We start from the raw sequence: 24,534 nt of genomic DNA, 5'->3' as shown, positions 1-24,534 counted from the left end.
GTTTGGATTCACCCTTTCTCTCCAAAGGCTGCACCAGCAGGAATCTCATCCCATCCAAGCTCTTGGCCAAGTTCCGTGCTAAGGGAAATGTGGAAACCCCCATCCCTGGCTCCCAACGCCTTGCTGTTCACACACACCCTTGGCTAGTCCAGCCCACATTCCCAAGGATCAGTAAATAACCCTGGACAGCCGCAGTTTCCAGCACCAGCCCTGAATCCCAGGCAGCCAATTCCCAGGCAGCTGGAAACCTGAGGAAGCAGGGAATAAAACAGGAGCTGAGGCTGCCAGGGATCTGTAATTAAAGGCAAATCTGGGCCAGTGAGAAGCAGAAAGAGTTAAAAGTGAGCTGGTCCCCAGATATGTGTAAGGAAAAGTATGGCCATGGGGCTTTATGGACACAGGGCTCTCCTTTCAGCCTCTCTTTCTCCAGGACCAGCTGGGAGGGAGATGAAGGAAGGATTGTCCTAGGAAACAATGCACAGGGAGTTATAACGGATTTATTTAAAACACCAGAATCCCACTTACAGGAAGTACAGAGACTAAAGGTTCTTTTTTGCTTCCCCAAGGCCCTGGAGTCATGTCCCCTCTCCAGGCCAGAATTCCAACACACCTGGTCCCGAGGGGTGGAAGGAACAGGCTGAAGATCTCAGTGGGCCAAAAGAAGGGGCAGGAAGGAGAAGCCATGAGGATTCCCTGTGTTGAGTGAGCTCCCACTTCCAACATGAGGACAGAAGCGACAGTGATGCCATGGCTGGGTTTTTAACACATGGTCAGGTGTGGTTTTGCCAGGCTGCCCAGTTTTGGCAGCCCCCAGGACCTCTCCTGTCCCTGGTGGCTCTGCCATCAACGAGAGCAGCACCATCTCCATTCAATTGGTCTCCACTGGGACGATGCAAAGGGCACTGGAGAAGTGTTTTCCCCTGAGGAGGAGCACCCAGCTGTGTTGGAGGAGCCCACAGCAGAATCCTGTTCCCAAAGGAGCAGCCCATGACCCCTTTATCCAAAGCAGCTTTCTATCCCTGCAGCCTTCTCCCAGTGGATAACTCTACCCCCTCCCATCCATCACTCCTGGCTGTCAGAATCCTCCTGCAAAGGGACAATGGCAGCCCAGGGTCCCCATTCCCCCTGCTGAAAGGAGTCTGTGGGATGATCAATGACTTTTCCCAGGTGGAGACAGAGGGCTGGCCACTGACCAGCTGCAGGAGGGCAGCTTTGTCCTGCCCTGAGCTCTGGCTTGGAAGGGACCGGAGCCTTCCCAAAGTCTCTCAGTCTGAGGTTTTCCATGCAAGGCCCAGCTTCCTGCACAGCCTCCTCCTTGCTGGGGGCATCCCTTGGGATGTTCCCCTGGTGTCCAGCCGTGCCTGGTGGGTGCCAGCACGAGTTCTGCTCCTCATTTGCAGACGTGTCTCTCCAGGCTGCGCCGGCAGCGCCTGCACACCACGGAGCAGCACCAGCGGTAGCGGCAGTGGCAGCGCTCCTGCACCTCCTCCATGTAGGTGTTGTAGCCACGGCCACAGCACAGCAGGTCACAGCTGTCACTGCCCACGGAGCTCCTGTTGCACGGCCTGCAGAGAGATGTGGGAGCTGGGGGTCTGCCCTCCCAGAGCTGGTGTGCCCGGAGCAGGAGGCAGCAGGGTCATGGAATCATGGAGTGGTTTGGGTTGGAAGGGACATTAAAGATCATCCTGTGCCACCCCCTGCCATGGGCAGGGACACCTGGCACTATCCCAGGTTGCTCCAAACACTGTCCAGCCTGGCCTTGGACACTCCCAGGGATAGGGCAGCCACAGCTTCTCTGGGGTCCCTGTGCCAGGGCCTCCCCACCCTCACAGGGAAGAATTCCTTCCCAATATCCCATCTAACCCAATGGCAGTGAGAAGCCATTCCCCCTCGTCCTGTCACTCCATCCCTTGTCCCAAATCCCTGTCCAGTTCTCCTGGAGCCCCTTTAGTCACTGGAAGAGGCTTTGAGTTCTCCCTGCATCCTTCTCTTCTCCAGGTGAACTCCCCCAGCTCTCCCAGCCTGGCTCCAGAGCAGAGGGGCTCCAGCCCTTGGAGCAGCTCCATGGCCTCCTCTGGATTTGTTCGTAAAGGTCCATGTCTGTCTTGTGTTGGGGGCTCCAGACCTGGACCCAGTTGGGGTCTCACAAAACAGGGATTCAGGGATCTGCTGCAAGCTCACCCCAGCCCATCCACACCAGCTTCCCAGGACACTAAAACCCAGAGCTGCAGGCACTCCTGGAATCAGAGGCTGAGCTCTTCCTACCTGTCCTGTGTCCCCAGAGAGCCCAGCTGGGGGTTTGGGGTGCAGTAGTCGGGAGAGTTGATGAGATAAACCAGGTCCATCTCTGTCACTGGCCTGGCATCCCCTTCCTTGGGGATCAGCTGCTTCCTGGGCCCCACGAGCCGGTGGGTCACCTTGAGGGCTGCCAGGTACCTGGATTTGAGGTCAGAAGCAATTTCACCCAGGTCTGGCAGCCCTTTCCAGCAGGTCTTCACTGAGCAGGAGCCTGAAACCCCGTGGCATTTACACCTGGTATCCAGGGAGTCACTGAGCACCTGCAGAGCACAGGGACAAGGTGAGTTTGCTCTCTCGTGGTACTACGGCATGGATTGACTCCCAAGGGCACTCATGGGAAGTTTCAAGGGATGAAAGAGCTCAGAGCTGTATATAATGGGGCAATCAGGGGCTCAGCCCTGCTTCAACCCCTTCTAATAAGAACCTGATCCTTGGGGAACTTCCCATGGGAGCTGGCAGTGGGGCTGGAGGCTTCCCAAGCCCCACCTGGGGCACAGCAGTGGATGGAAGAGCAAGGACCCGATGGGCTGGGGAGCCCAACTGGAGCGGGGCAGGACGAGCTCTGTTTCCAGCGAGAAGGGTGCAAAGAAGCACTGGGAGTACTGGTGTGAAGTGCCAGAATACTTCAAGCTGTCTGTGCAAAGGGTGTGGGATGTCTGGTGGGCAGCGGTGGGGTGGTGTCTGCAAACACACTTTTTAACCATTTAATTGCCTCCCGATGATCACGACATCCCAAAAACCTGGCTGGAGTCTGTTGCCTCCAATTAGGCACCTCTGCGAGGGGCGCTGGGCTCCATCCATCCCGGGGGGGATAAGACCCACCGTGTGACCCACTGCAGAGCCCTGGGGGGTTCAGCCCCACTGCAGAGCCCTGGGGGGCTCACACACCCCATCCCAACCCGCAGAGCCCCGGGGGTCCCGCACCCACCGCCCGTCCCACGGCTCCGTTGTGCCGGTTCACGGCGCGGAGCCCGGGCGTGCCGCCGCTGCTGGCTCCGTCGGTGAAGGCGGCTCCGAGCTGCAGGCCGTGGCTCAGGTTGTCGCCGCAGCCCCCCCAGCGGGAGCCGGGCTCGGGGGGCTCGGAGGGGCTGGGGCCGCAGGAGCACAGCGGGAGCTCTCCGGACGAGCAGGAGCGGGCGATGCTCTGCGCCACGGCCGCCGCTGCCAGGGCGTGCACGAAGGCGGCTTCCCGTGTTCCTGCGGAGAAAACGGGGATGTTTCCATCCCTCCCGCCCCGCGCATCTCACAGTGCAAGGAGTGTCTTTATTTCATCTCGCAGCACGATAAACCCGAGCCTTCTCAGTTTTTTAATGTTTTAACCTGTGCCCCGCCACCCCCCGGTATTACGCTGCTCGTATCCAGCCTGCATTCCCACCTCTTCCCCGCTTTTTTTTTTTCAAAGGCTCTGGCAGCTGTTTGAAATGGAAGTTACTGTCTGTCACCTCCCCCAGATGGAAGTGGCACGGGATTAACCCCGTGTACAGGCAGGATATTTACTCCAAACTAGAAATCCAGGGCAGAACTGCCCCTGGAACGCTCTGGATGCTCCTGCGGCAGAGCGGGGGCAGGGACAGGGCGAGAGGGACATCCCTTACCTGTGAGCAGCTCGGGGCCGAAGCTGGGGGCACGCTGGATGGAGGAGCAGTTCCACCTCATGTCCGCAAAGCCCTGCTGGCACAGGACCTGTGTCCGGCGGGCAGCCCGGACAATGCTGGGCATCACCTCCAGGTTCCGGCGGCACAGCTGGACCTGCTCCGGCCCCAGCAGCCGGCAGTGCTGGCTCTCGTTCCAGGCCACCCCGCTGCCCGCCAGCCCGCTGTGGGGAGAGCTGGGGGTCACTGAGGGGCCACAGCACCCCGAGGGACCCGGGGGGAGTCCCAAGGGGGGCTCTGAGAGGAGAGATCCTTACTCACAGCCACTGGATGGCTGCGGAGAGACCCAGCTGGCACAGCAGCGCAGTGGCAGCGGCGGCGGGGCGACCCATGGCTGGGAATGGGGCTGGGATGGGGCTGGGATGGGGACTGGGAGCGGGGCTGGGGCTGCCTGGCCCCACCACCCTTTTATAGCAGCGGTGTGGCAGGTCCTGCCCCCCGGGGAGGGGAACAAAGGCAGTTTCGGTGCCATTCACAGGGTTAGGGACAAGGAGGGGGGTCCAGCTGTCATTAGCAGTGACTGTCCCCAAATAGCACCTGGGAGGGGGTTGAGGGATGAGCACTGCAGGATGTTTCCCCAGCACTGCCAAGGCCACCAGTGACTTTGTCCCTAAGTGCCACATCCACATGGATTTTAAATCCCTGCAGGGATGCAACTCCACCACTGCCCTGGGCAGCCCTTTCTGTGAGAAATTTTCCCTAATATCCGACTAAACCTCCCCTGGCACAGCTCTATTCCATGTCCTCCTGTCCCATCCATTTTTCCCTGGGAGCAGAGCCTGACCTCCCCCGACTGCACCCTCCTTTGAGGTCAGCACAGGCCCATAATTTCTATTTTTTTTTCTAATTTTCTTTACAAAAATCTTTAAAAAGTGCATTTTCCTTGACCCAGAGGAGTGCACATCCCTGAGCCAGCACCAGCCCTGGAAGTGCCAGCAGGAGCTGCCCAAGGTGCCATGGCCAGGGCTGGCACGTGCCTGTCACAAGGTGCATTTTCAAGATATCTCCCTCCTGCAAGTACAAAACCAAAAGTGCTGCTTGGAGCCTGTGAGGAACCAGGTAGGCCAGGATTTTCCCACAGTGGGAGGTGACATTTGACACAAACCCAGCTGACCCCAGGTTTTGGAAAGAGTCACAGGTTGAAACCCACTTTTCAGGCTTTCACTTTCTCCCTGGCACTGCTACTTCCCCTCTCTCTGGAAGGTGCTTTTCCTTGACAGAACCAAACTGGGGGCTGACTGTCATCTCCCTGTGACCTCTCACCTTGACAGGACACGCCTGGATGGTTGATTATTGTCCCCTTGTGACCTCCCTTTGACTTGGGATCATGTGCACTAAAAGCAGGACATGCAGCTCCAATCATTGTCCTTCCCAAACTATTCCCTTGGGATGCAAAGGCCATGGCTCATTGTGCTGGAGCAATGGCCCTTGAGGAAGAGTCCCAGGCCACTCCCAAATCCCCCAGGCACTTACAAGGGGATTGGTTAAAGGGCAGGGAGAAAAGAGGGAGCTCATGGATAACCCAAGTCTATATTCCCTAAACACCAAACCCCGTGTTTTGGGTTCTGTCCTTTGTGTTTTCCAGGTAAACTCCTCCTCAGGGTGTGGATGGTGTCTTGTTTTGGGATCTGGAGGATCTCCAGGAGGTTGCCAGGACAGCACTGGGGTTGGATGTTGGCACCTGAGTTCCCAGGGGGTTCAGAAGCTGTGAGAGTGGTCAGGAAAAGCTGTTGGAAAGCAGGAATGCAGAGAGGAACCACTCCAGGATGGGCTGGCAGGAGGGAATTCCCTTCACAGGTGATGGGAGCTGCGAGCAGCACCAGGACAGAGGGGTTTAGTCCCACCCCATCCCTTCCTAGGGGATGGGAGTTCACCCTGGGAACTGGGCAAGGGAAGCGGTGGCAGCACAGGGAACTGTGACACCATTGTCACAGGCTGCCACCTCCCACACGAGGTATTTTTCCCAATCCCTTTTCACAGAAAAGTTTTGCAATGCCCGTGTAGTAGGAAAAACACAAACCCTTCCTTTTAAAGCCTCCTTTGAATGTCAATTCCTCTTTTCAGCTCAATCCTTGAAACAACCGGAGGGTGAGTGCTAAAAATACCCCTTCCTTCCCCTTCCAAGCTGGGCTGGCTCTGTGGGAAGGACGGGGGCAGGAGGGGATTCCCAGCCCAGGAGAGGCTTCCCTTCCCCAGCAGGGGCTTCACTGGCAGTGGGGACACCAAAGGGAGCAAGGAGAACATTGGGAAAGGTCACTGCGTGGTGTTGGCCACCCTGGGGACACAGAGGGGACAGCTCCAGGAGGGGCTCAAGGGACAGAGCTGGTGCTGGGTCAGAGCTCCTGGGATGAGGTTTTAGTGGGGAACAGCAAAGAGTTGTCCTGGATGGCCAAAGGTTGGCGTCCCTCACTGCTGGGACTCGGCCAGGGGCCAAGGCAAACACCTGAGAGTGGCTTGTGACCTCTGTGAGCACGTGGGGTCCCCATGCCCTGTCCCAACCCCCAATGGCCTGTGGCTCCCAGGCTCAGGAGGGGCAGCTCCAGGGACATTTCAGGGGTTCCCTTGCCATCAAAGTGTCCCCTCAGACCCCGGTGGCCTCAGTTCCCAGCCCACTGACCCCGTGAGGAGCCACATCCCTTTGCGTGGAGGCTGTGCCAGTGCGGTGACAGTGACGCAGGGGGTGGTGGCACATGGTCATGTGGCACTGACGTTGTCCTGCTTCCCCCCGGCAGCTCCTGCCACATCACAGATGCTGGGATGAAATCCCTGCTGCCGCTGGACACTGGGAGCATCCTGTCCCCTCTGGAGGTGGGGACAGCAGGAGGGTCACCCTGGCTGTCAGCAGCCCTTCCTGCCACGGAGCTCTGCTTTCCTTCAGGGAAATCATCCCCTTCCTCTTTCCAGGGAAGAGCACGGGACAGGTACCGAGAACAGGCTGGGGGTGGCAGGGACCTGATCCTGCAGAGCCACCTCCCAGTGTCACCTGACCCCGCAGCCACCCAGAGTCCCAAACCGGGGAGCAGGGACAGCAGATCTGCACCTGCTGTGAGGATCCACCACGAGGTGACACTTCCCTGTGACAGCGCTGCCTGTGCCCATGGCAGTGTCCCCCTGCAGGCAGCTCGGGCACAGCTGGCAGGAGCATCCAGCTGCAGAACATGTGGCACATCTGTCCCCCCCCAGCCCAGGGAGGTGACACTGCAGAGGCAGCGCGGGGGGGACACGGGGGGGACACGTTCCCCATCTGCCACAGCCTGAGGCACCTCGGGATGGAGGTCCCAGCCTGGCCAGAGCGCCCAGAGAGCAGGAAAAGTGTCATGAACAACACGCCCGAGCCTTCCCCCGGGCCGGGAAGAGCTGCCCGGGGAGCTGTGCCAGTCACGGAGCCGCTGCGGCAGGGAGGGATAATGGGAAGCAGCCCTGCGGACGGGAGGGACACAGGGTGGTGTCCTGGAGGTGCCACCAGCCTCTTGTCCCATCCCAAAGGCACAGAGAAAGTGCCACATTCGCCAGGAGCACATCCCAGGCAGGCAGGGCATGGCACAAGGATGGGGTTTGATGAGATGGAAAATTAAAGAAATCATACTTCCAGCAGCCCTCTGGAAAGGGATGTTCCTTCAGCTGGGTGAAAGGACATGTTATCGTTCTTATCAGGATTGGGCAGATTTAGGTTAATTTAGGCTCTGTTTTAACCCAGAGGAGGAGAAATGCTCTCCTTGCTCTGCCTGGCTGGGATGGAGTGAGGAGAGGCACTTCCCAGGCACTTCCCAGGATATCCTTCAGCTCCTGCAGCAGATGAAACTCTGGATCATCTCTAGGGAAAAAAAAATAACAAAAAGGCAAAAGAAAAAGGTGCTGTAATTGAAGGGGGTTGAGGGAAGGTAATTTCCGCCTGGGTGAGTGAAACAGCTCGGTGGAAATTTTTGATAAAAATCTATTCTTCTTTGAAAATGCAGATCCAGGGAAATGTGAAGGCTTTCCACTGGAAAGAATGAGCTTTGCTGGATTTCTCAACCAGTTCTCTAGAAAATTTGTCAATGGTCACAACATTTTAATCACAGCTGCTTTTTTTGTCAGACCAAAATTTACACTCCCGCCGCCTTCCAGCCTGACACGAAAATGCAACATTTTTGGCATCGTCGCTTTATTTGTTCAAAACTTAATATCCTACAGATCTTTTGCCCTCCTTTTGGATCAAGAAAACGCTGGAGATGCCAAGACATGCCTGGGATAGGGAAACCATTTCCCCTAAAGCATGGGAAGCTCCGGATGAGGAGCAGTGCAGAACTCAAGGCAGACCCCGGGTTTCTCTCGGCCTCGTGCTGATCCATGGGGACATCAATGTGGTTTGGTGCCACCCTGTTGTCCCCTGGGCCAGCACAGGCTCACCCCATGCCCTGCTCCTGGCCAAGCTGTTCCTGGGGCTGGGAGAAGGGGATTTTGCCCTCATTTTCAATTCTTAGCAAAACCATGAGACCACAGCCTGGAATCCCATTTTCCTTTGAGCTGGGAAAGCATGTGGATAATCAATAATGATAATAACCCAACACCATTTTCCTGGATCCTTTTCCACACCTTCACAGCCCCTCCTAGGCCTGGGAAGTTCTCCCTCTCCCCTCCTTACCCTGGGCTTTCCAGAATCCTTAGGGTTGGAAAAATCCTCCAAGATCAAATCCAGTGATTTGGGATCCTTTTCTGTGGGGTAAAACCAACCCCAGGATTCTCCCCCCTATCTTTAGTACATTTTCCAGCAGATGCTTCAACCCCCAGAGTAACTCCAGCATCAGCCACCGCTGTCCCCAAGTGCCACCGCCCCGAAGGGGTCAACCCCTGCCAGCTGCTGCTCCGCGGGGACACTGCATAAACACGGCTGGCGACACTCAGGATGCCCGAGGCAGCGCCTGGCACCGAGTGCCGGCAGCACATGGTGTCCCTGAGCACCCGGTGGTACGTGGTGTCCCCGCCCGTCCCCAGTGTCCCCGCCCGTCCCCAGCTCCGAGCTTAACGCGGGGAGGATGCTGGTGGGAGCAGCAGCACAAAGGGCAGGACATCTCCTGGTGACACGAGTGGGAAGGGGTTAAACGAGGAGCAGAGGTGACAAAAGTGCACCAGAAACACCCAGGGAAGGCACTCTGGGCCCTGAAATGTCACCGAGTGCTGGGGCAGGAGGCTGGCACGGCATCAGGGATGTGCTGAGCTCACCCACGGCTGTCCCAGCACTTTGTGGGCACTGGAAATGCAAATCCCTACTCCAGAGAAGTTCTGAACTCACCTGGGGACACTGGGAAAGCAGATCCCTGCCCCAAGGAGCTCAGGACAGGGGAGAAGCCCCAGGAGGGCACAGCAGCTCTTGGGACACTCCATGCCCAGAGTCCAGCTGGCTGTGGCTCCCCAGGGACATCAGCTGGGGATGGGAGAGGACAAGGGACAGCAAAGGACATGAAGCTGAAGCCCTGACATATCTAACACCAAAAATGCCCTTTTTGCTTCCCAGTAAAACCATGATAAGCTTGAAAGAAAAAAAAAAGGAAGAAAGAAATGAAGCAATTGGGATTTTAAGTAACTTCCAAGCCCTTCTGTTCCCACAGCTCCAACCCACCAGGTGTGTGGAGGTGACTGAGCCCAGCTGGGGACTTCCAAGGTGCCACCAAATGGATGTGAAACGTTAAAGGTTTCCCTGCAGCCTTGGTTTTATCCTTTCTGGAGCTGGCCCAGCCCTTCAGGTGACCCCACTCTGCCCTGAGAAACTGGACAGGTCACTCCAGGGACAGATGGACACCACCTCACAGTGACAATCCCACTCAGCACCTCCTCCTGCCACCTTCCTGAGCTGGGGTGTGAGCCCCTGGATAATCCCTGGCTTTGGGGGTGCTCAGAGGGTGCCAAACCCACCAGGACCACAGCTTGGGCAGCACTTACCCCATGCTGGGACCAGCTGCCCCTGCCACTGTCACCTCAGGGGTCCTGGCACAGAGGGTGGGACATCCTGTGCTGGCCAGGGACAACACAGACTCACTTCTCCCATTCCCACTGTCCCAGTGGGTGAGGACAGGGCAGAATTCCTCCCCTGGAGGAGGGGAAATGGCCCAGAGCCCAGCACCCACCACATTCCCATCACTGGATTCACAAATCACGCAGATACCAGTGAGAGCTAAACCACAACAATATTATTAATATTAATATTATTAATAACAATTAGAGTTCTGACCAACGGCTGCAGTTCTGGGCTACACTTTGCTGACGCTGTCAGCTGGCCTCTCCTCAGCTGACCCTTCTCCTTTGGGATGGGACTGGGAGATTCCCACCCTGTTGCTCCCAAATCCCGCACACCCCGGAGCGTTCCGCCCTTTCCTCAGGAGGCAGAAAGCCGCGGCACTGAGGAGGGAAAGACCCATCAGGACCACGAGCAGAGCCAGGGAGGCAGTGCCCTTGGGCTGGGGACAGATCCAGCGGGGTGTGCCGGTGATCCTGGCCGAGATATTCTGGCCGTGCTCCTGGAAGGCGCAGCGGGCTTGCGGCAGGTCTGGCACTGCCACTCCGGCCGCACGCAGCGCGTCCAGCCAGCCCAGCGAGCAGCAGCTCCAGGGGTTGCCAGCCACAGACACTGCCCTCAGGCTGCAGGACCAGCTCCCGAGCTTTCCCAGGGTCTGGAGGTTGTTATCCCGAACGTTGAGGCTCTCCAGCGGGGAGCAGGAAAGCCCCGTGGGCAGCAGGCTCAGGCGGTTGCCCGACAGGTCCAGCACTCGGAGCGTGACCAGGCAGGGCAGCACTGCCTGGCTCTCGTCCATCTGGTTGTCCCTCAGGGACAGCTCCTGCAGGGACAGCTCCAGCCCCCCCAGTGCTCCCGTGGGCATGGACAAGTCCCTGTTTCCCGACAGGTCCAGGGAGAGCAGGGGTGTCTGCCTGAAGGCATAGGGCTGCAGCCTGGAGATGTTGTTCTTGGACAGGCTCAGGTGCTTCAAGCGAGGCAGGTTGTAGAAGGGGGTGCAGGTGTTTCTGGGGGCTGACGTGGGAGAATCCCCTCCCAAATCCCTTCCCATGTCACTTCCCTGGCTCTCGCAAGGCTGGAGGCTGTTGGAGCTCAGATCCATGGATTCCAGGTGAGGCAGGGAATCGAAGAACCAGCGTGGCAGCACACGGAGGGCATTGCTGTGGAGGTCCAGCGAGCGCACGGACAGCTCCGTGTCATTGGAGACAGACTCCTTGGCCACGTCCTGGAGACAGTTCCTAGCCAGGCTGAGGCTGTGCAGGGAGCCCAGGGGGTGGAAGAAGGAAAATGGGAACAGCTCCAGGCGGTTATTGCTGAGATCCAGGTCAGCCATGTGTGTCAGAGCGGCCGCAGGACGCACGGTCCTGTTGAACCTCTCCATCTCCTTGTAGAGCAGGACAAACTCCCTGGGATGGGGCGAGCCTGGGAGCAGGGAAGCAATGAGGTTGTTGGAGAGGTTTAAGTGTGTGAGATCATGGGCTTTGGGGAGCTCTGGGAAAGAGAGGAGTCTGTTATGGCTCAAGTCGAGCACTCGGAGCAGGTAGGGCTCGGCTCCCTCCTCAGAGGAGAAGAGCTCCAGGGCGTTGTGGCTGAGGTTTAAAACATGCAGCTGTGTGAGGCTGAAGCCAGAGATACAGTGGAGGGAATTCAAAGCCAAGTTCAGCACCTCCAGCTCTTCCAGAGGCTCGAAAGTTCCCTCCTGGATCTCCATGATGTAGTTGTTGCTGAGGTCGAGCTGGCGCAGGCGCGGCGAGCTCCGGAAGGTCCCTGCCAGCAGCCTGGTCATCGTGTTCCCAGAGAGATCCAGCACCCTCAGGCTGGTGAGGTTGCTGATGTACCAGCTGGCCATGTGGCTCTCCAGGTTATTCACAGACAGGTCCAGGACCTCTATATTCCTGAGCAGATGGAAGGCTTCCCCGTTAGCCAAGTAATTCCGGTCCAGGTGGTTCGATCCCAGGAGGAGCGAGCGCAGCTGAGGCAGCCGAGCCAGGGCGGTGGCTGACACAGCTTCCAGCTGGTTGAAGCACAGATCCAGGTACTCCAGCTGCCCAAATCCTGCCATGGAGCTGCCTGACAGGTTTTGGATGAAGTTTTTGGAAAGTTCAAGGTGCTTAATTCCTTGGCCAAGCTCCTTGGGAAACTTCCGCAGGCCAACTCCTTTGCAAGACACCTTTGCAGGGCTCTGTGGAGAGACAGGAGAGGTGTGGATGAGGAGGGGCTGCAAACCACAGCTCCAGGCAAGCCAGCTGCTGTCCAAGAGAAGTGGGAATGAGCACTGCTCCCCCTTCCCAAGCCCAGCTCATCCAGAGCATCTCTGTTTAGGCAGAGGAAGGGCGCTGTGGAGGCTCCACCTTTCCTCTCGCTCCAGTTTCCTCTGGAGCTGGGAACCTGGATGGGAAGAAGCTGATTTCTGTCTGGGGGAACAAAAACCTGCTGTTCCCCATCCAGGCTCCCAACTAGCTCACCAACATCCATTGGAATCCCTGCACTCCATCCTCTGAGCACCTCAAGCACAGCAGGGACATGGGAGCTGCTGCATGCCAGGGACAACCTCACAGGAGACCAGCTCCAAGGCAGGAAAACAGAGAAGCTGGGAAGGGTAAAGAGATGGAGGCTGGAGGGAGGTGAGAGCCACAGGGAGGCAATCCAGAGGGATGCTGGCAGCCCCAGCCGTGCTGCTGGAGCCATCCCAGCCCAGGTGCTGCTTGGAAAACAGCCTTACCTGCTGGCACAGCGAGGAGCTGGGCCTCGTCTCGGGGCTAGCCCAGGCTCTGAGGATGGACGGGAGCAGCCAGAGCAGGAAACATCCCCGAGCAGCCCAGAGCATGTTGGGCTGCGGGCGCTGCCAGCCCCGTCCCGCTCCTGCGGCGTCGCTGGCAGGCTGGGCAGGAGCCAGGCTCTGTATAAATAGGCTTCAGGATGGGATGGGGGAAGGAGATAAGGCATGTGGGTGTTCGTACTACGGAAGTGGGAAAAGAAAGACATCAGCTCGCAGAGGGGGAAAAACGGCACAAAGCCACAGGGAAGGGAAAGAGAAACGCAGGATGGGGAGGAGGGAGCTCAGGTGACCGGCTGGACCCGCTGTGACATCAATTGCCAGGAGGCAGAGGTGGCACGTGGGAAAGCTGAGAGGCTATGGAGGAGTCTCGCTGTGCCAGGGACAGGCTGTGCCAGCTCCCGGGACACCAGGGACAGCTGGCGAGGGCTCTGCAGCCATCCTGAGCCAGGGACAGCTCCTGGCTGTGGGATCACCTGACTGTCACACCCAGGCAGTGACATTCCCTCCCCATCCCAGCACAGCCCAGCCGAGGGGACTCTGCCCCTCTAGGGAAACAGTTTCCCGGGGCTCACTGCCCCTTCCCGGCGGGATGTGCAGAGCTGGAATCTCCTCCCCCTCCTTCTCTCCCTCCCCAGGGGTCTGCGGTGTGCAAGTGCCGAGCTCCTCGCTGTCACACCCCGTGTCCCCACCTGGGCTGCCGGTCACCTCCTCACCCAGGGCAGGAACCAGAAGGGAACTCTGTGGCAGCTCCAGGTGGGATCTGTGCACCCGGGGCTGTGCCCCAGCCACAGGGATTGTTTTTCTGTGGTGGCATCTCCGTGTCCTTGTGCCACCTAGTGCTGACACATCCCTTGGGGACACACCCCTCCTGCTTCACGGACCACTCTCCAAAATGCACAGTTTGGGGTTTTTTGGCTCAGTGTGGCCAATTCCATCCAAAGGAGCAACTCCAGGCTGCTGAGGGGTTGTCCAAGGATGTGAAGTTTCAGCCATGGAGCTCGTGCTCTAATCCTGGAGGTGTCTGTCAGGTAAAAAATAATATATAAATATAAAATACATAAATATAGAATATATATATAGAATATATACACACACATACACAACATCTGGAATGTTACCACTCACCCTCTGACAGCTGGCATAGTGGAGGATACTTTGCCACCTCGGGGTGTGGCTCAGCCTGGAGCTGGCCCAGTGTCCCCAGCATCCAGGGCAGGCAGGACAGTGGTGACAGGCCAGGGACAGCATCCTGTGCTGAGGGCCTGCAGTGCTGGAGGCAGCTGTGAGCACAGAGCACATCTGTGCAGATGTGAGCCCCTGCCAGGGAAACACTGACCTCTGGATGACCCTCTGGCCCTCCCGAAAGCAGAACTGATCCCAGGAGTGCTCCAGCCCCAGCACATCCAGCCCTGCCACACCTGGGGAACCCCAGCCTGTCCCCCTCCATCTCAACTGCTGGGCATGGGTCTGCACGGTGACACAGCCCTTGTCATCAGCTGAAAAGTCCCTGATCCAAATCAGGGAGAATCCCTGGGCATTTGCATCCCAAGGCTGTGAATTCCCTTTGCAGGAGCACCGGCTGTGGATCAGACCCAGCAAACACCGAGAGGCTCTTCTTGGATCCTGATAAAGGCAGTGAACCACAGGCAATGAACAGGGACAGATCTGCTCCTGAAACCAGCAATCCTGTGCTTCTTGGCCTTCCTGCCCTCCACGCTGGCTCTCAGGGCTCCAGCAGGATCTGTTGGAGATTCCCTGCTCCCTGCAAGGCTTTTGTGGGAGAGGTCTTCTAAGAATGAGGAATGAGCAGCAGCACTGAGGTGTGGAGGAAGTGGGGACAGAACCACCTGCCCATGTCACATCCATCCCATGGGTGACAGTGCTCCAGCCTGCGAGCAGGAGGATACCTGGTTATCCAAGTCCATTGGATCTGTCCTTCCTTCTGTGCATTCCCAGGGCATTGGGAAGGTGACTCCTGAGCAGCCCTGACCCTGATGAGGGGACAGTTGCCTCTCCCACCCCTGAAGGATGGAGGTGTCCCCTAGCCAATGCTCTGCTGTGGTCATACAGACCTGCCATGGGAGCTCCTGGTGTGGCTGGGGAAGGACATTCCATCAGGAACACTGAGAGCAGGAAAAGGCTGTATTTGCCAAGGCCAGCTTTTCTCTGCTCTCCAGCTCCAACTCCATGTCTCCAACTCATGCTTTCATTAGTGTGAGCACCAGAAAAAGCTTGTTAATATATATTTCATGCAGGAATTGCTCCCTCTTGCTCTCCTCCAACATCCTGAGCACACATCAGAGACAGCAGCACTCTGGCATTTTACAGAGCAAAGGGATTCTCCCTCTGCCTCCCCCTGCCCGCAGCCATGGAGCACATCCCAGATCCTGCCAGTGGGGGACAAGGAATGCAAACTCCATCCCTGGCTCTCCCAACCCCCTGTTATTTATGGCTGCCCCCAGCCTTGCTGCTCAGGCCTGTTCTAAAGCAATCCTGTTAACGATTTGCTTCATGTTCTCACTGTACACAGTTGTCCCGCTTCATTCTTGTCACAGGAACATGTCCCTCTTAATCCATTTGAAAGGAAAGAAAACCACAAAGCCCAGTGAAGAGCCCCCAAGGCTCTTGCCCGTCCCACATGTCGAGGCTGAAGGGAGGAGAAGCCACTAAAAAGCCGGAGCAGCCCATTTGTCACGCAGTTGTTTCCCAAAGTGCGCGGCTCCTGTGAATAGCGAGGCTGCGGCCAACGCCGCTGCCCCGAGGAATTTTTATCTCCCAATAACTGCAACACTTGGCAAGGGACATCACTCGCTAGGGATGGAGCCAGGAATGCTCCAGGCAGGGCGGACCCTCTGTGGCACAGCACAGTGCTGGGACATGTCCCTCTCACGTCCCTGCAGGTGACCATGAGCCACCTCTGCATGGAGCCGTCACAGAGATCATGGAATCACAGGATTGGGTTGGGAGGGATCTTATGGATCAAACAGTTCCACCCCTTGCCATGGGCAGGGACACCTTCCACTGTGCCAGGTTGCTCCAAGCCCTGTCCAACCTGGCCTTGGACACTTCCAGGGATCCAGGGGCAGCCACAGCTTCTCTGGGCACCCACCCTCATAGGGAACAATTCCTTCCCAATATCCCATCTAACCCTGCCCTGTGGCAGTGGGGAGCCACTTCCCCTTGTCCTGTCATTCCATGCCCTTCTCCAAAGTCCCTCTCCAGCCTTCCTGGAGCCCCTTTAGGCACTGAGGTCCCCAAAACCTTCCCTGCTCCAGGCTGAAGATGTCACTTTGGGACTTGTCTCGTTTCAGACACAGGCTGCAACTTCACTCCCCTCTTGAAAGCACAAACGGGCTCTGGAAAGAAACACAGGGAAACAAAACCCCAACCAAGCCGAGCAAGTGTGAGCCAAGGGCTGACACAACAGAGCAATTTGTGCCTCTGCCTCAGTTCCAGAGCATCTTATGGCTTTAGGTCTCCCCAGCTGAGGGGAGGTAACGGGACAGAGTTGCTCAAGAAGCCAAAAGAAACAATAGTGTCCCAGCTCCTCTATTAGTCACCAGAAATCGAGTTATGACTAGACTCAGCAGGGCTCAGAGAAAAGAAAAAGTGGTGACTTCATGCTGGACCAGATTATAAAATCCCATTTTTTTTCCTTTGCTAAAGTCTCCATCACCACTTATTTTAGGTAGGAGGGTGCCAAAAGGAAAGGCGTGGGGGGAGGAAGGCTAAAAACCACATCTAAAAGCAGGACAGTTGCTATTAAAACAGAAAAAAAAAATTTCCTGTTTGAATATTTTATTCTTAAACATAACAAACTTCCTCCGAGTGTTGTCACAAGTACTTGTGGCTGCTCTACGTGGCTCGGTGAAGCCTGTAGAAATGTGTTCTGGTTTGCAAAATATTAATTAAAAAGACCAAAACAAAACCCCCCCACAAAAAAAACCAAAAAAAAAAAAACCCAAAATACTCCCAACCCAACTCAACTTGCTGTAACAGCAGCAGTACTTGAAGGCAGCCCCCGCTGGGGCAAGGTTACCTCTGGGGTAAGGGCAGGAGCTGAAAGGAGCAGAGGCCTGGACCCGGGAATCGTGGTTTTCTTTGGGATTTGGTGGTTTCTGGAATGTGGAGGCAGTTTCCTATCTGCTAAGCCTGCTCTAGTTATTCCTCTTCCTCTCGCACTTCCTGCTTTTGCTTCCAAGCTCTAAGTCGAGGCACTTTTCCTCCTCCTCCTGAGGATGAATGTAAACACCACTGACCCTGTCTCACCCACCTCCCCTCACCCCCCTGGCCCTCCCAGCTCCCCCTGGGAAGGCAGGAAGCCAGAACCCCTTCCTGGCTGTGGTTAGTGTGCACAAGCAGGAGCCTGCCTGGGATTTTGGGACAGGAGTCCGTGTCCTCCCGCTCCCACCTGGGATGCTCTTGCCAGCGCAGCATCCGAGCAGAGCTCTCCCACCAAGCCTCGTGTGAAGGTCACAGAGCAGAGTATCAGTGCAGTAATACTTGAAATACTGAGACAAGGCACACCCAACAGCCCTTCCTCCTCACAACGCTCTCCCCACCAGCTTTTTGGTTTGATCCGAGTTCTCCCCGCGAGTCACAGAGGGCAATTGTGCTTCCTGCATTCACATATAGGAATAAATAGCTCTGGATCAGTTTCCTTTATGGCCGGATTACAGAACCCCTGAAATACTGATACGCTTTATGAACAGCAGCACTGTGCAGTTCCGTGGGTTTCCTTGGCCACGCCAAGTTCCTCTCTAGGATGCTGGTGCATCTCCCAGGCGGATGGCCCCAAAGAAAGTCGTGTGCTTGCTCATGTTGATGGAGATGTCAGCGTGGACCATCTTGACGGCGATCTTCTGCCTGGCTTTGAGCAGGCACACCCCGGCCGTGTAGCAGGTGTTGAAGTTGGTCTTGCCGGTCTCGATGCTCCGAGTGCATTGCAGAAAGGGCTTCTCGTCCACCACCACCTCGTAGCTGGCGAAATCGGTGAAGTTGATGTAGTAGACCTGGCGTGAGGCAGGGAGAAGAGAGGTGTCAGGGAGGGGATGGGGTGTGAGGAGCAAGTGCAGGGTCCTGGGGTGTGTGCAGCCCCTCCTGGCCCCAACACCTGCACTCACAGGTGACCTGTGCGGGGTGGGAAGGACCCCAAGCCAACCAGGAACCTCTTTTACTCCGCTTCAGACTGACCCAAGCATGCAAAAACCCCTGAATCCATGTGCCTAAGGCTGAGCTACCATCCTGCTCATTCCAGGGAAGTGACACACCTGCACAGAGCCATGCAGGGCTCCCTGTGTGCTGCAACAGCTTCTCATCCCACACACAGACAGACACATTCGACTGAAGGCCTCTTGCACTTACCTGGCCAGTCCTGCTTCCTGGTGCCAGGAGCCTCCTTTAGTGGTGACATCAGAACTGCCCTAAGGACTGGGAGCTGCCTCCTGGGTAACTGGACTCGGTGCTTGCACAGGCACGAGCTATCACAGGGAAAAGGCTCTCCCAACCTCCACAGCTTGGAAGGAAATCACCTCACAGTGTTTCTACTGAGTGAACTCCCTGATTTCCAAGGCCCTGTGACTCCACTTGTCCTCACTTAACCCTCTCCCACACTCTGATTCCAAAGAACTGCAGGAGGAAGACCTGTCCAAGGAGAAGTCAGTCTCATGGAGCTGCTTCTTCCTGAGAGAGGAAATCCAGCCCTTTTGGAGGCAGGAGCTGCACAGCCCTGAATCTCTTTTTTTTTCCTTGATGGACCACAGATGGCAAGGCTTCAGTGGCCCAGCACTGTGGCCAGAAATCAGCATCCAGCGCTTGGGAAACAATTACACTTTGGCCCATGTGGAGTTATATTTTCTGTCCCCATCCAAACTGGACACGTGTCACCAATTCCATGGAAGAGCACCTGACATCCACTTCATCCCAGAGCCGGTGCTGGGATGGAGCTACACGGAGCAGGTGGAGGCAAACGGAGTCACCTGGGCTGGAATTTGGCCAAACCACCTGGGCTGGGAGTCCAGAGTGACACAGCTCCAAAATAACCACAACCAACCAGCGTTTGGCTCTGTTAAAGCACTGAGCTCAGCCTGCTGTCTGCAGGGAGGTTTGGAAAGGTCAGGGAATGACTGCCTGGATAACCGGAGGGACAACGCCGGGATTGGGGTGTGCGGGGTGTGCTTGCAGTGACTAATCCCTGCAGGGCGGTGTCCCGGCGGTGACAGGGGTGTGACACTCCTCCTCCCCACGCCCCTCCTGAGCTGAAGCGGCTACAACTCCACACAAGCTGCTGGCATTTGGCTGTTGTCTGGAGCCCTCTCGTGGTTCATGCAAGGCTTCCACCGGAACACAAGAATAGGAGGAGTTAGCCTAGGACCGTACTCACTTCTACCTGACTATAGATGAAGTATGTGCCGTCCACCAGTACCTCCAGCTCCCCACTGCGGGCATGCAGCTTAAACACCTTGGGGTTCAGAGTGATGCGAGACCAGTCATTGAGGACTCCACCTGAAAGATCTCAGTATGAGAAAACGGCGGTCACTCAGTACCCGTCAGGAGGAAAAGCGCAGGAGCAACACAAATACAGTCACAGCATGACAGAGAGAGGGGAACTTGGAGGGAAATCCCAGGATTGCACGCTAGGGAGTGGGAGCAGGGCGTCCTGTCTAGCTCTGAGCACACCATGGCTTGTGGGGTCACCTGTGCCTCCAACCCTCGTGTTTTCATCCTCAAAACCCAGCGCAGGGCCTGTTGTGCTCTGCTCATCCCCGGGCTGGACATGGACCTGCCTCCTCCTGACCCTGCAGCTGAGCCTGTTGGATCCCTGTCCATGGGAATGGGTGCCATGGAACCATCATGGAATTGTTTGGGTGGGAAAGAACCTGAAAGATCATCCAGTTCCACTCCCTGCCATGGGCAGGGACACTTCCCACTATCCCAGGTTGCCCTCCAGCCTGGCCTTGGACACTTGCAGGGATCCAGGGGCAGCCACAGCTTCTCTGGGCACCCTTCCCCACCCTAACAGGGAAGAATTCCTTCCCAATATCCCATCTAAATCTACCCTCTTTCACCTTAAAGCCATCCCCCTTGTCCCAAGTCCCTCTCCAGCCCTCCTGGAGCCCCTTTAGGCATTGGAATAGGCTCCCTGGAGCCTTCTCTTCTCCAGGCACATGGAGAACAGCGTAGGGTCTCATGATTGATTTTAATCCTGGTGTTCCTTGACTTTGTGATTGGGAAAATTTTAACAAACCCTTTGCCATTACAATTCCTAAGGGTTTTCAAAGCCAAAATAACAACGAAGTAGGAAATTGCATTTTGTCACAACACAGTAATCCATAATTGGGGTCCCTCAACACAGTCAGGGATTTATGGATCCACCATCCTTTGGCACTGGGAAAAATGAGTATGGACAGAGCTCTGCTCCCTGGCTAGACCCAGGGACAGACTTTTCTGTGAGTCCCAAACCGAGCCAATCTCTGTAGGTGCCTCAGTTTACCAAATCCCACTCTTTTCCTCCCAGTCTCCATCTGCCTCTCCTCTCCCTGCCCCCAGTTGGAGCCTGCCAGGCTGGCAGCTGGACAGCATTCCTGGCTCCCAGCTCTGGATTGTTCCCGAGCAGCAGGGAAGGACACTCACAGGGCATTCCCGCTCTTAGAGAGCAGCGTTCCCTCTGCAAACCCTCAGCATTCCCAGTAATGAAGGGATAATTGCTTTCTGAACGTAAGCAAACAGCATCTTCTCCCTCACATTGTTCCTGGGAACGGGCGGTTCCCTTTTAATTTTGGGGAGCTGTAAGCACATGTCCCTGTCCATGAGAAATTCCAGCTGCCACTGCTCAGTGAGAGGGAAAGCTGCCTTCTCACAGAAGCAGTGGCCAGCCCTCCTCATCCCTTGTGTGAGGCAGGAATTCATGGACAGGGATCCTGCAGCCCCTTCCTGCTGCACCCACCCTTGGGAGCTGCATCCCTCCCAGTCTGGGATTGGGGGATGGATGGATGGATGGATGTGGTCCATGGGAGCTGCATGTGGGGACCCAGGGAGGGGACAATCCAGCTCCTCTCCAGCACAGCCAGAGCAGGGAGGCAGGAGGTGATGAATGAGCCCCAGCTGTTGGCAGGGAGAGCAGGAACTTGAGGAGAATTTGGATGGGGATCTGGGAAGGAGGAGGAGAGCAAGGAGCTGCCTGTGGATGGGAAGTGGCTGGACAGGATCTGGGATTAAAGGCTCTTGGTGAGGGCAGAGATGCTCAGGGGATCCCAGGAAGAGCTGCTGGCTGAACACCTCTGTGTCCTCACTGTGCCTTCCCCGCCTCAAATTCCTGGGAAACTGGAGGAAAATGGGCAAATAGGGATGGGACAGGACAAGGATCCACTGAGGGCTTAAAATAGAATGGGGGGAAAAAATGCTGTCATGGAGGGGCTGGGGAGGCACAAGATGTACCTGGAGATCAGGGGGAAAGGAGATGTAGTGGGACAGAATTACTGGGATGTACAGGACAGGGATAATCTGGGAGATAAACAGGAGCTCAGGGGCAATGGAGATAGAGACTCCACACAAGACTCTTCTCAGGGGGTCTGGGTAGGGATATTGGAGGGCAGGGATTATCTGGGAGCTGTGCTCTGGGATGGACTGGGACCCAGGAATTCTGTGGGTGCAGGAGGGGCTCTTCCCAGTACCCCCCAAAATCAAGAGATCCTTACCATTCTTCACTTGGATTGCTGAGCCTTGGCCTTGGAGGTGGACCACAGCTGGCTGCAAGGGAGAGCACAGGGATTTAGGATTAGCGGGAAGCACCACGTCATCCACAAAAATCCCCCCAAAGCTGGGCTTTTCCCTGGAAAGATCAACCCACCTGGATGTCTCTGGAGCCGGCCTTGTCTGTGGTACCTGCAAAAGGCAATTCCACATCGTTGAAGAGGAAAGTTGAGTGAAAAATCCCATAAATAAAACTTCTTTTATCCCAAAATAAATTTTAAATCCCCATATAAATCACTTTTCTTACCCCATAATAACCATTAAAGCACCATATACCTAAAACTTCTCCTACCCCATAATAACCATGAAACCTCTGTTCTAACAATAGGAGGAGTATGTGGTGCAGGTATTATTAAAATATATTAAATATAAAAATACATAAAGAAGAAACCCTACATTTCCCTATTTTATTCCCAGCATTTCTATCCAACCATCAAAATTCTCCATTATTCAACAGGTTTCCACTAGAAGGAAGAATTGCACAACCCATTCCCTGATCCACAGTGGGAACAAAACCTGTTGGCTGCCAAGATGCCAAGTTTCCCTCTGCAGGTCATTCATTGCATCTCCCTTCTCTGGGAGCCAAATCCCAGTTACAGAGGAGATGCCTGTGGCAGCACAGCATGGAGCTGAGGAGCTCCTGCTGCTCCTGGACTCTGCTTGGGCCATTTAGAGCCACAGAATCCCAGAAATCCAGCATGGTTTGGGGTGGAAGGGACCTTACAGCCCATCCAGTCCCACCCCCTGCTATGGGCAGGGACACCTTCCATAGGTTGCTCCAAGCCCTGTCCAGCATGGCTCAGGACACCTGAGTTCTGCTCCAGGACATTGTGCCATCACATCCGGACACTGGTGGCATCTCCGGCATTCCTGCCATCCCAGCTGGGAGCAGAGGGCATGGATGGATCCTTACCTGAGGGGCCCTGCACTCCAGGGGGTCCCTGAGGGCCTGGTGGGCCAGGGGGGCCGGGTGGTCCCATGACAGTGGTGCCTGGAATCCCGGGGATGCCGGGAATGCCGGGGGGACCCTGCGGCCCGGGAGGACCTGGTGGCCCTTGGGGACCGTTGGGCCCTGGAGGACCAGCCTTTTTACCTGGAAAACACAAGGACAGGCGTTACCTGGGTGGTGGGGTGGGCCTGGAGCTGCAGGAAATGGGAGGTTGGGGATGGATCACTCCTGGCTGCAGGCAGGGATGAGGAGGAGCCTCAGGACAGCTGAGCTCCACACCATGAGGACAATGCTGCCAACAGGACAGGACCAGGTCACCACCCTGAAGGCTCCTGCCTGCTGGGAATTACATTTAAATGAGGCACAGGGGATCTCTGGGGCCTCCCAAGGGATGGAGGCTCAGGGGATCTCTTCCCACAGCTCTGGTCACTCTGCTCTCGGCATGGGGTCAGTCCTAAAGTCTCATGCCATGGAGTTGGTCACATCCCTACAGATCCAGGGTGACCTCTGGATACAGTCAGGATGCTCCCACAGCACATTCCAATGCACCCAGCACAGGCTGGAGTGTTAAAGCCCAGATGAACGACTCCACAGTTACTCACTTCTCTGGGTTTTGATGGAAAACAAGGATAATCTTTCCTACCTGTTGCACATTAGGATTAGGAGATCATCCCCATGGCTTGGTCTCCTCCAGAGGGCAGTTCAGAGCTGAGCTCCAGCTCCTCTCCAGCATTGCTGGAGGAGCCCCTGTGCTGCTCATGCCTCAAAATAATTCAGTATTTTGGGCTTTGGATGGAAGGAGGGGCTTGGGAAGGAGTAATCCCACCCAGGGGATGGAAGCACTGGAGAATTGTTACAATCATAGAATCCCAGAGTGGTTTGGATTGGGAAGGACCTTAAAGCCCATCCAGTGCCAGCCCCTGCCACAGGCAGGGACACTTTTCACTATCCCAGGTTGCTCCTGTCCAACCTGGCCTTGGACACTTCCAGGGATGTGGAAACAGCCACAGTTTCCCTGGATAACCTGTGCCAGTATTTTACCACCCTTTTGGTAAAAATCTTCTTCTCTATCATGATTCTCAAACACCTCACATGTCCCAAGGAAGAGAAATGGCACAACCACATCAGGAATGATTGTGCATACACACAGTGGGATGAAACAAGGTTTGCAGGGAGAGCTTGGTCCCTGCTCTCCTGATTCTCCACGTTCCTGACAAAAATTATGTTATTTTGATGTAGTTTTTTAAATGCCACTTTGGAACAGCTTTTCTGCCAAGGAGCATAAATGGAGCAAAATCGCTTCAATTGCTGCCACAAGGTCCCCAGTAGGACAGAATTAAACTTGTTTTTATATGACAGCAGCAGTTGGGATATGAAATTATGGTTGTTGGAATAGTTTCCGAGTACATTTATGTACTTGTTTCTCTACTAATATCCATCTTTGTAATGGACAGAAGTGTAAGGCAAAATCCATCTGTTATAGCACAGGAGTGGGAATCTCTGGATGGCCACTAGCCAGGAGCAAGGGCACAAGGACATCAGGGTGAGACATGTGCAGAAAATGAAGTTAAGATAAGCAGGGGTGAGTAAAGTGACACTGGTGTCCTACAAAAAGCGGGAAGAGGCTTCAGGAGACAAATCACTTCAGTGATATTCCAATTTTTCTGATTTCCAGATCAGTAGCCATGATTTCCAACCTGACCACAATCCAGCCTTCCTCTAATCCAGTATTTCTCCTCCTCCTCCTTCTAGGGATGACGCCGTGCTTTGGAAACGATCACCTGAACCACACCCATTTCTCCTCAATCACATCAAACTCCTCTCACCGACACCCCTCCCATCCAGGCCATCCCAAGGATAGCAGGCAGGCAGCTGGGAATGCTGCTGCTGTCATCCCAGGCTTCCCAAGAGGGATGCACACCACAGCTGGTTGAACTCATCTGCCTCCAAAATCTGCTCTGCTGCTCATGGAGCTGCTGCTTGAACAGTGACACAATCGCTCATCCCAGCGATGTTTCTGTGCCTTGCCCTCCTTCGAGGCATTTCAACCACTTCTCTGCATTAACAAACCTCACAAAAATGGTAAATTTATTGTCTGATAGCTCCCTTATCAGGG

General features: G+C 55.8%; 3 protein-coding genes across 7 annotated transcripts in view; all 3 read right to left on the bottom strand.

Annotated features, from left to right (window-relative positions):
* Positions 1-810: 810 nt before the first annotated feature.
* LOC146437535 (protein Wnt-11b-like) lies at positions 811-4,282 on the bottom strand. Its single transcript, XM_085060857.1, has 5 exons — positions 4,212-4,282; positions 3,894-4,114; positions 3,227-3,495; positions 2,266-2,558; positions 811-1,565 (listed from the first exon to the last, which is right to left on the bottom strand). Exons 1-5 carry the CDS (start codon positions 4,280-4,282, stop codon positions 1,391-1,393), a joined length of 1,029 nt encoding a protein of 342 aa, XP_084916983.1. The 3' UTR covers positions 811-1,390.
* A 5,813-nt stretch (positions 4,283-10,095) lies between these two features.
* On the bottom strand, positions 10,096-13,812 carry LOC146437534 (transforming growth factor beta activator LRRC32-like). The gene is made up of 2 exons (XM_085060624.1): positions 12,662-13,812; positions 10,096-12,121 (listed from the first exon to the last, which is right to left on the bottom strand). Exons 1-2 carry the CDS (start codon positions 12,764-12,766, stop codon positions 10,178-10,180), a joined length of 2,049 nt encoding a protein of 682 aa, XP_084916750.1. The 5' UTR covers positions 12,767-13,812; the 3' UTR covers positions 10,096-10,177.
* A 2,687-nt stretch (positions 13,813-16,499) lies between these two features.
* The window catches only part of EDA (ectodysplasin A), a 58,113-nt gene continuing 50,078 nt past the window's right edge, over positions 16,500-24,534 (bottom strand). Inside the window, exons 4-8 of one of the 5 annotated variants that reach the window (XM_085060630.1) lie at positions 22,383-22,562; positions 21,567-21,601; positions 21,415-21,466; positions 19,143-19,231; positions 16,500-17,730 (exon numbers count right to left, since the gene is read on the bottom strand). In XM_085060630.1, coding sequence (XP_084916756.1) covers positions 17,479-17,730; positions 19,143-19,231; positions 21,415-21,466; positions 21,567-21,601; positions 22,383-22,562 — 608 coding nt within the window. In that variant the 3' untranslated portion in view covers positions 16,500-17,478. Of the gene's footprint in view, positions 17,731-19,100; positions 19,232-21,414; positions 21,467-21,566; positions 21,602-22,382; positions 22,563-24,534 lie in introns of all 5 variants that reach the window. The other 4 variants (XM_085060628.1, XM_085060629.1, XM_085060625.1 and 1 more) reach the window with 4 other exon arrangements.

This window comes from Lichenostomus cassidix, chromosome 4A (assembly GCF_008360975.1).
Source record: "Lichenostomus cassidix isolate B80296 chromosome 4A, HeHo_3.0, whole genome shotgun sequence".
Lineage (NCBI taxonomy): Eukaryota > Metazoa > Chordata > Aves > Passeriformes > Meliphagidae > Lichenostomus > Lichenostomus cassidix.
Note: the sequence above shows the minus strand (reverse complement) of the source record. Positions and strands in the feature narration are given on the sequence as shown.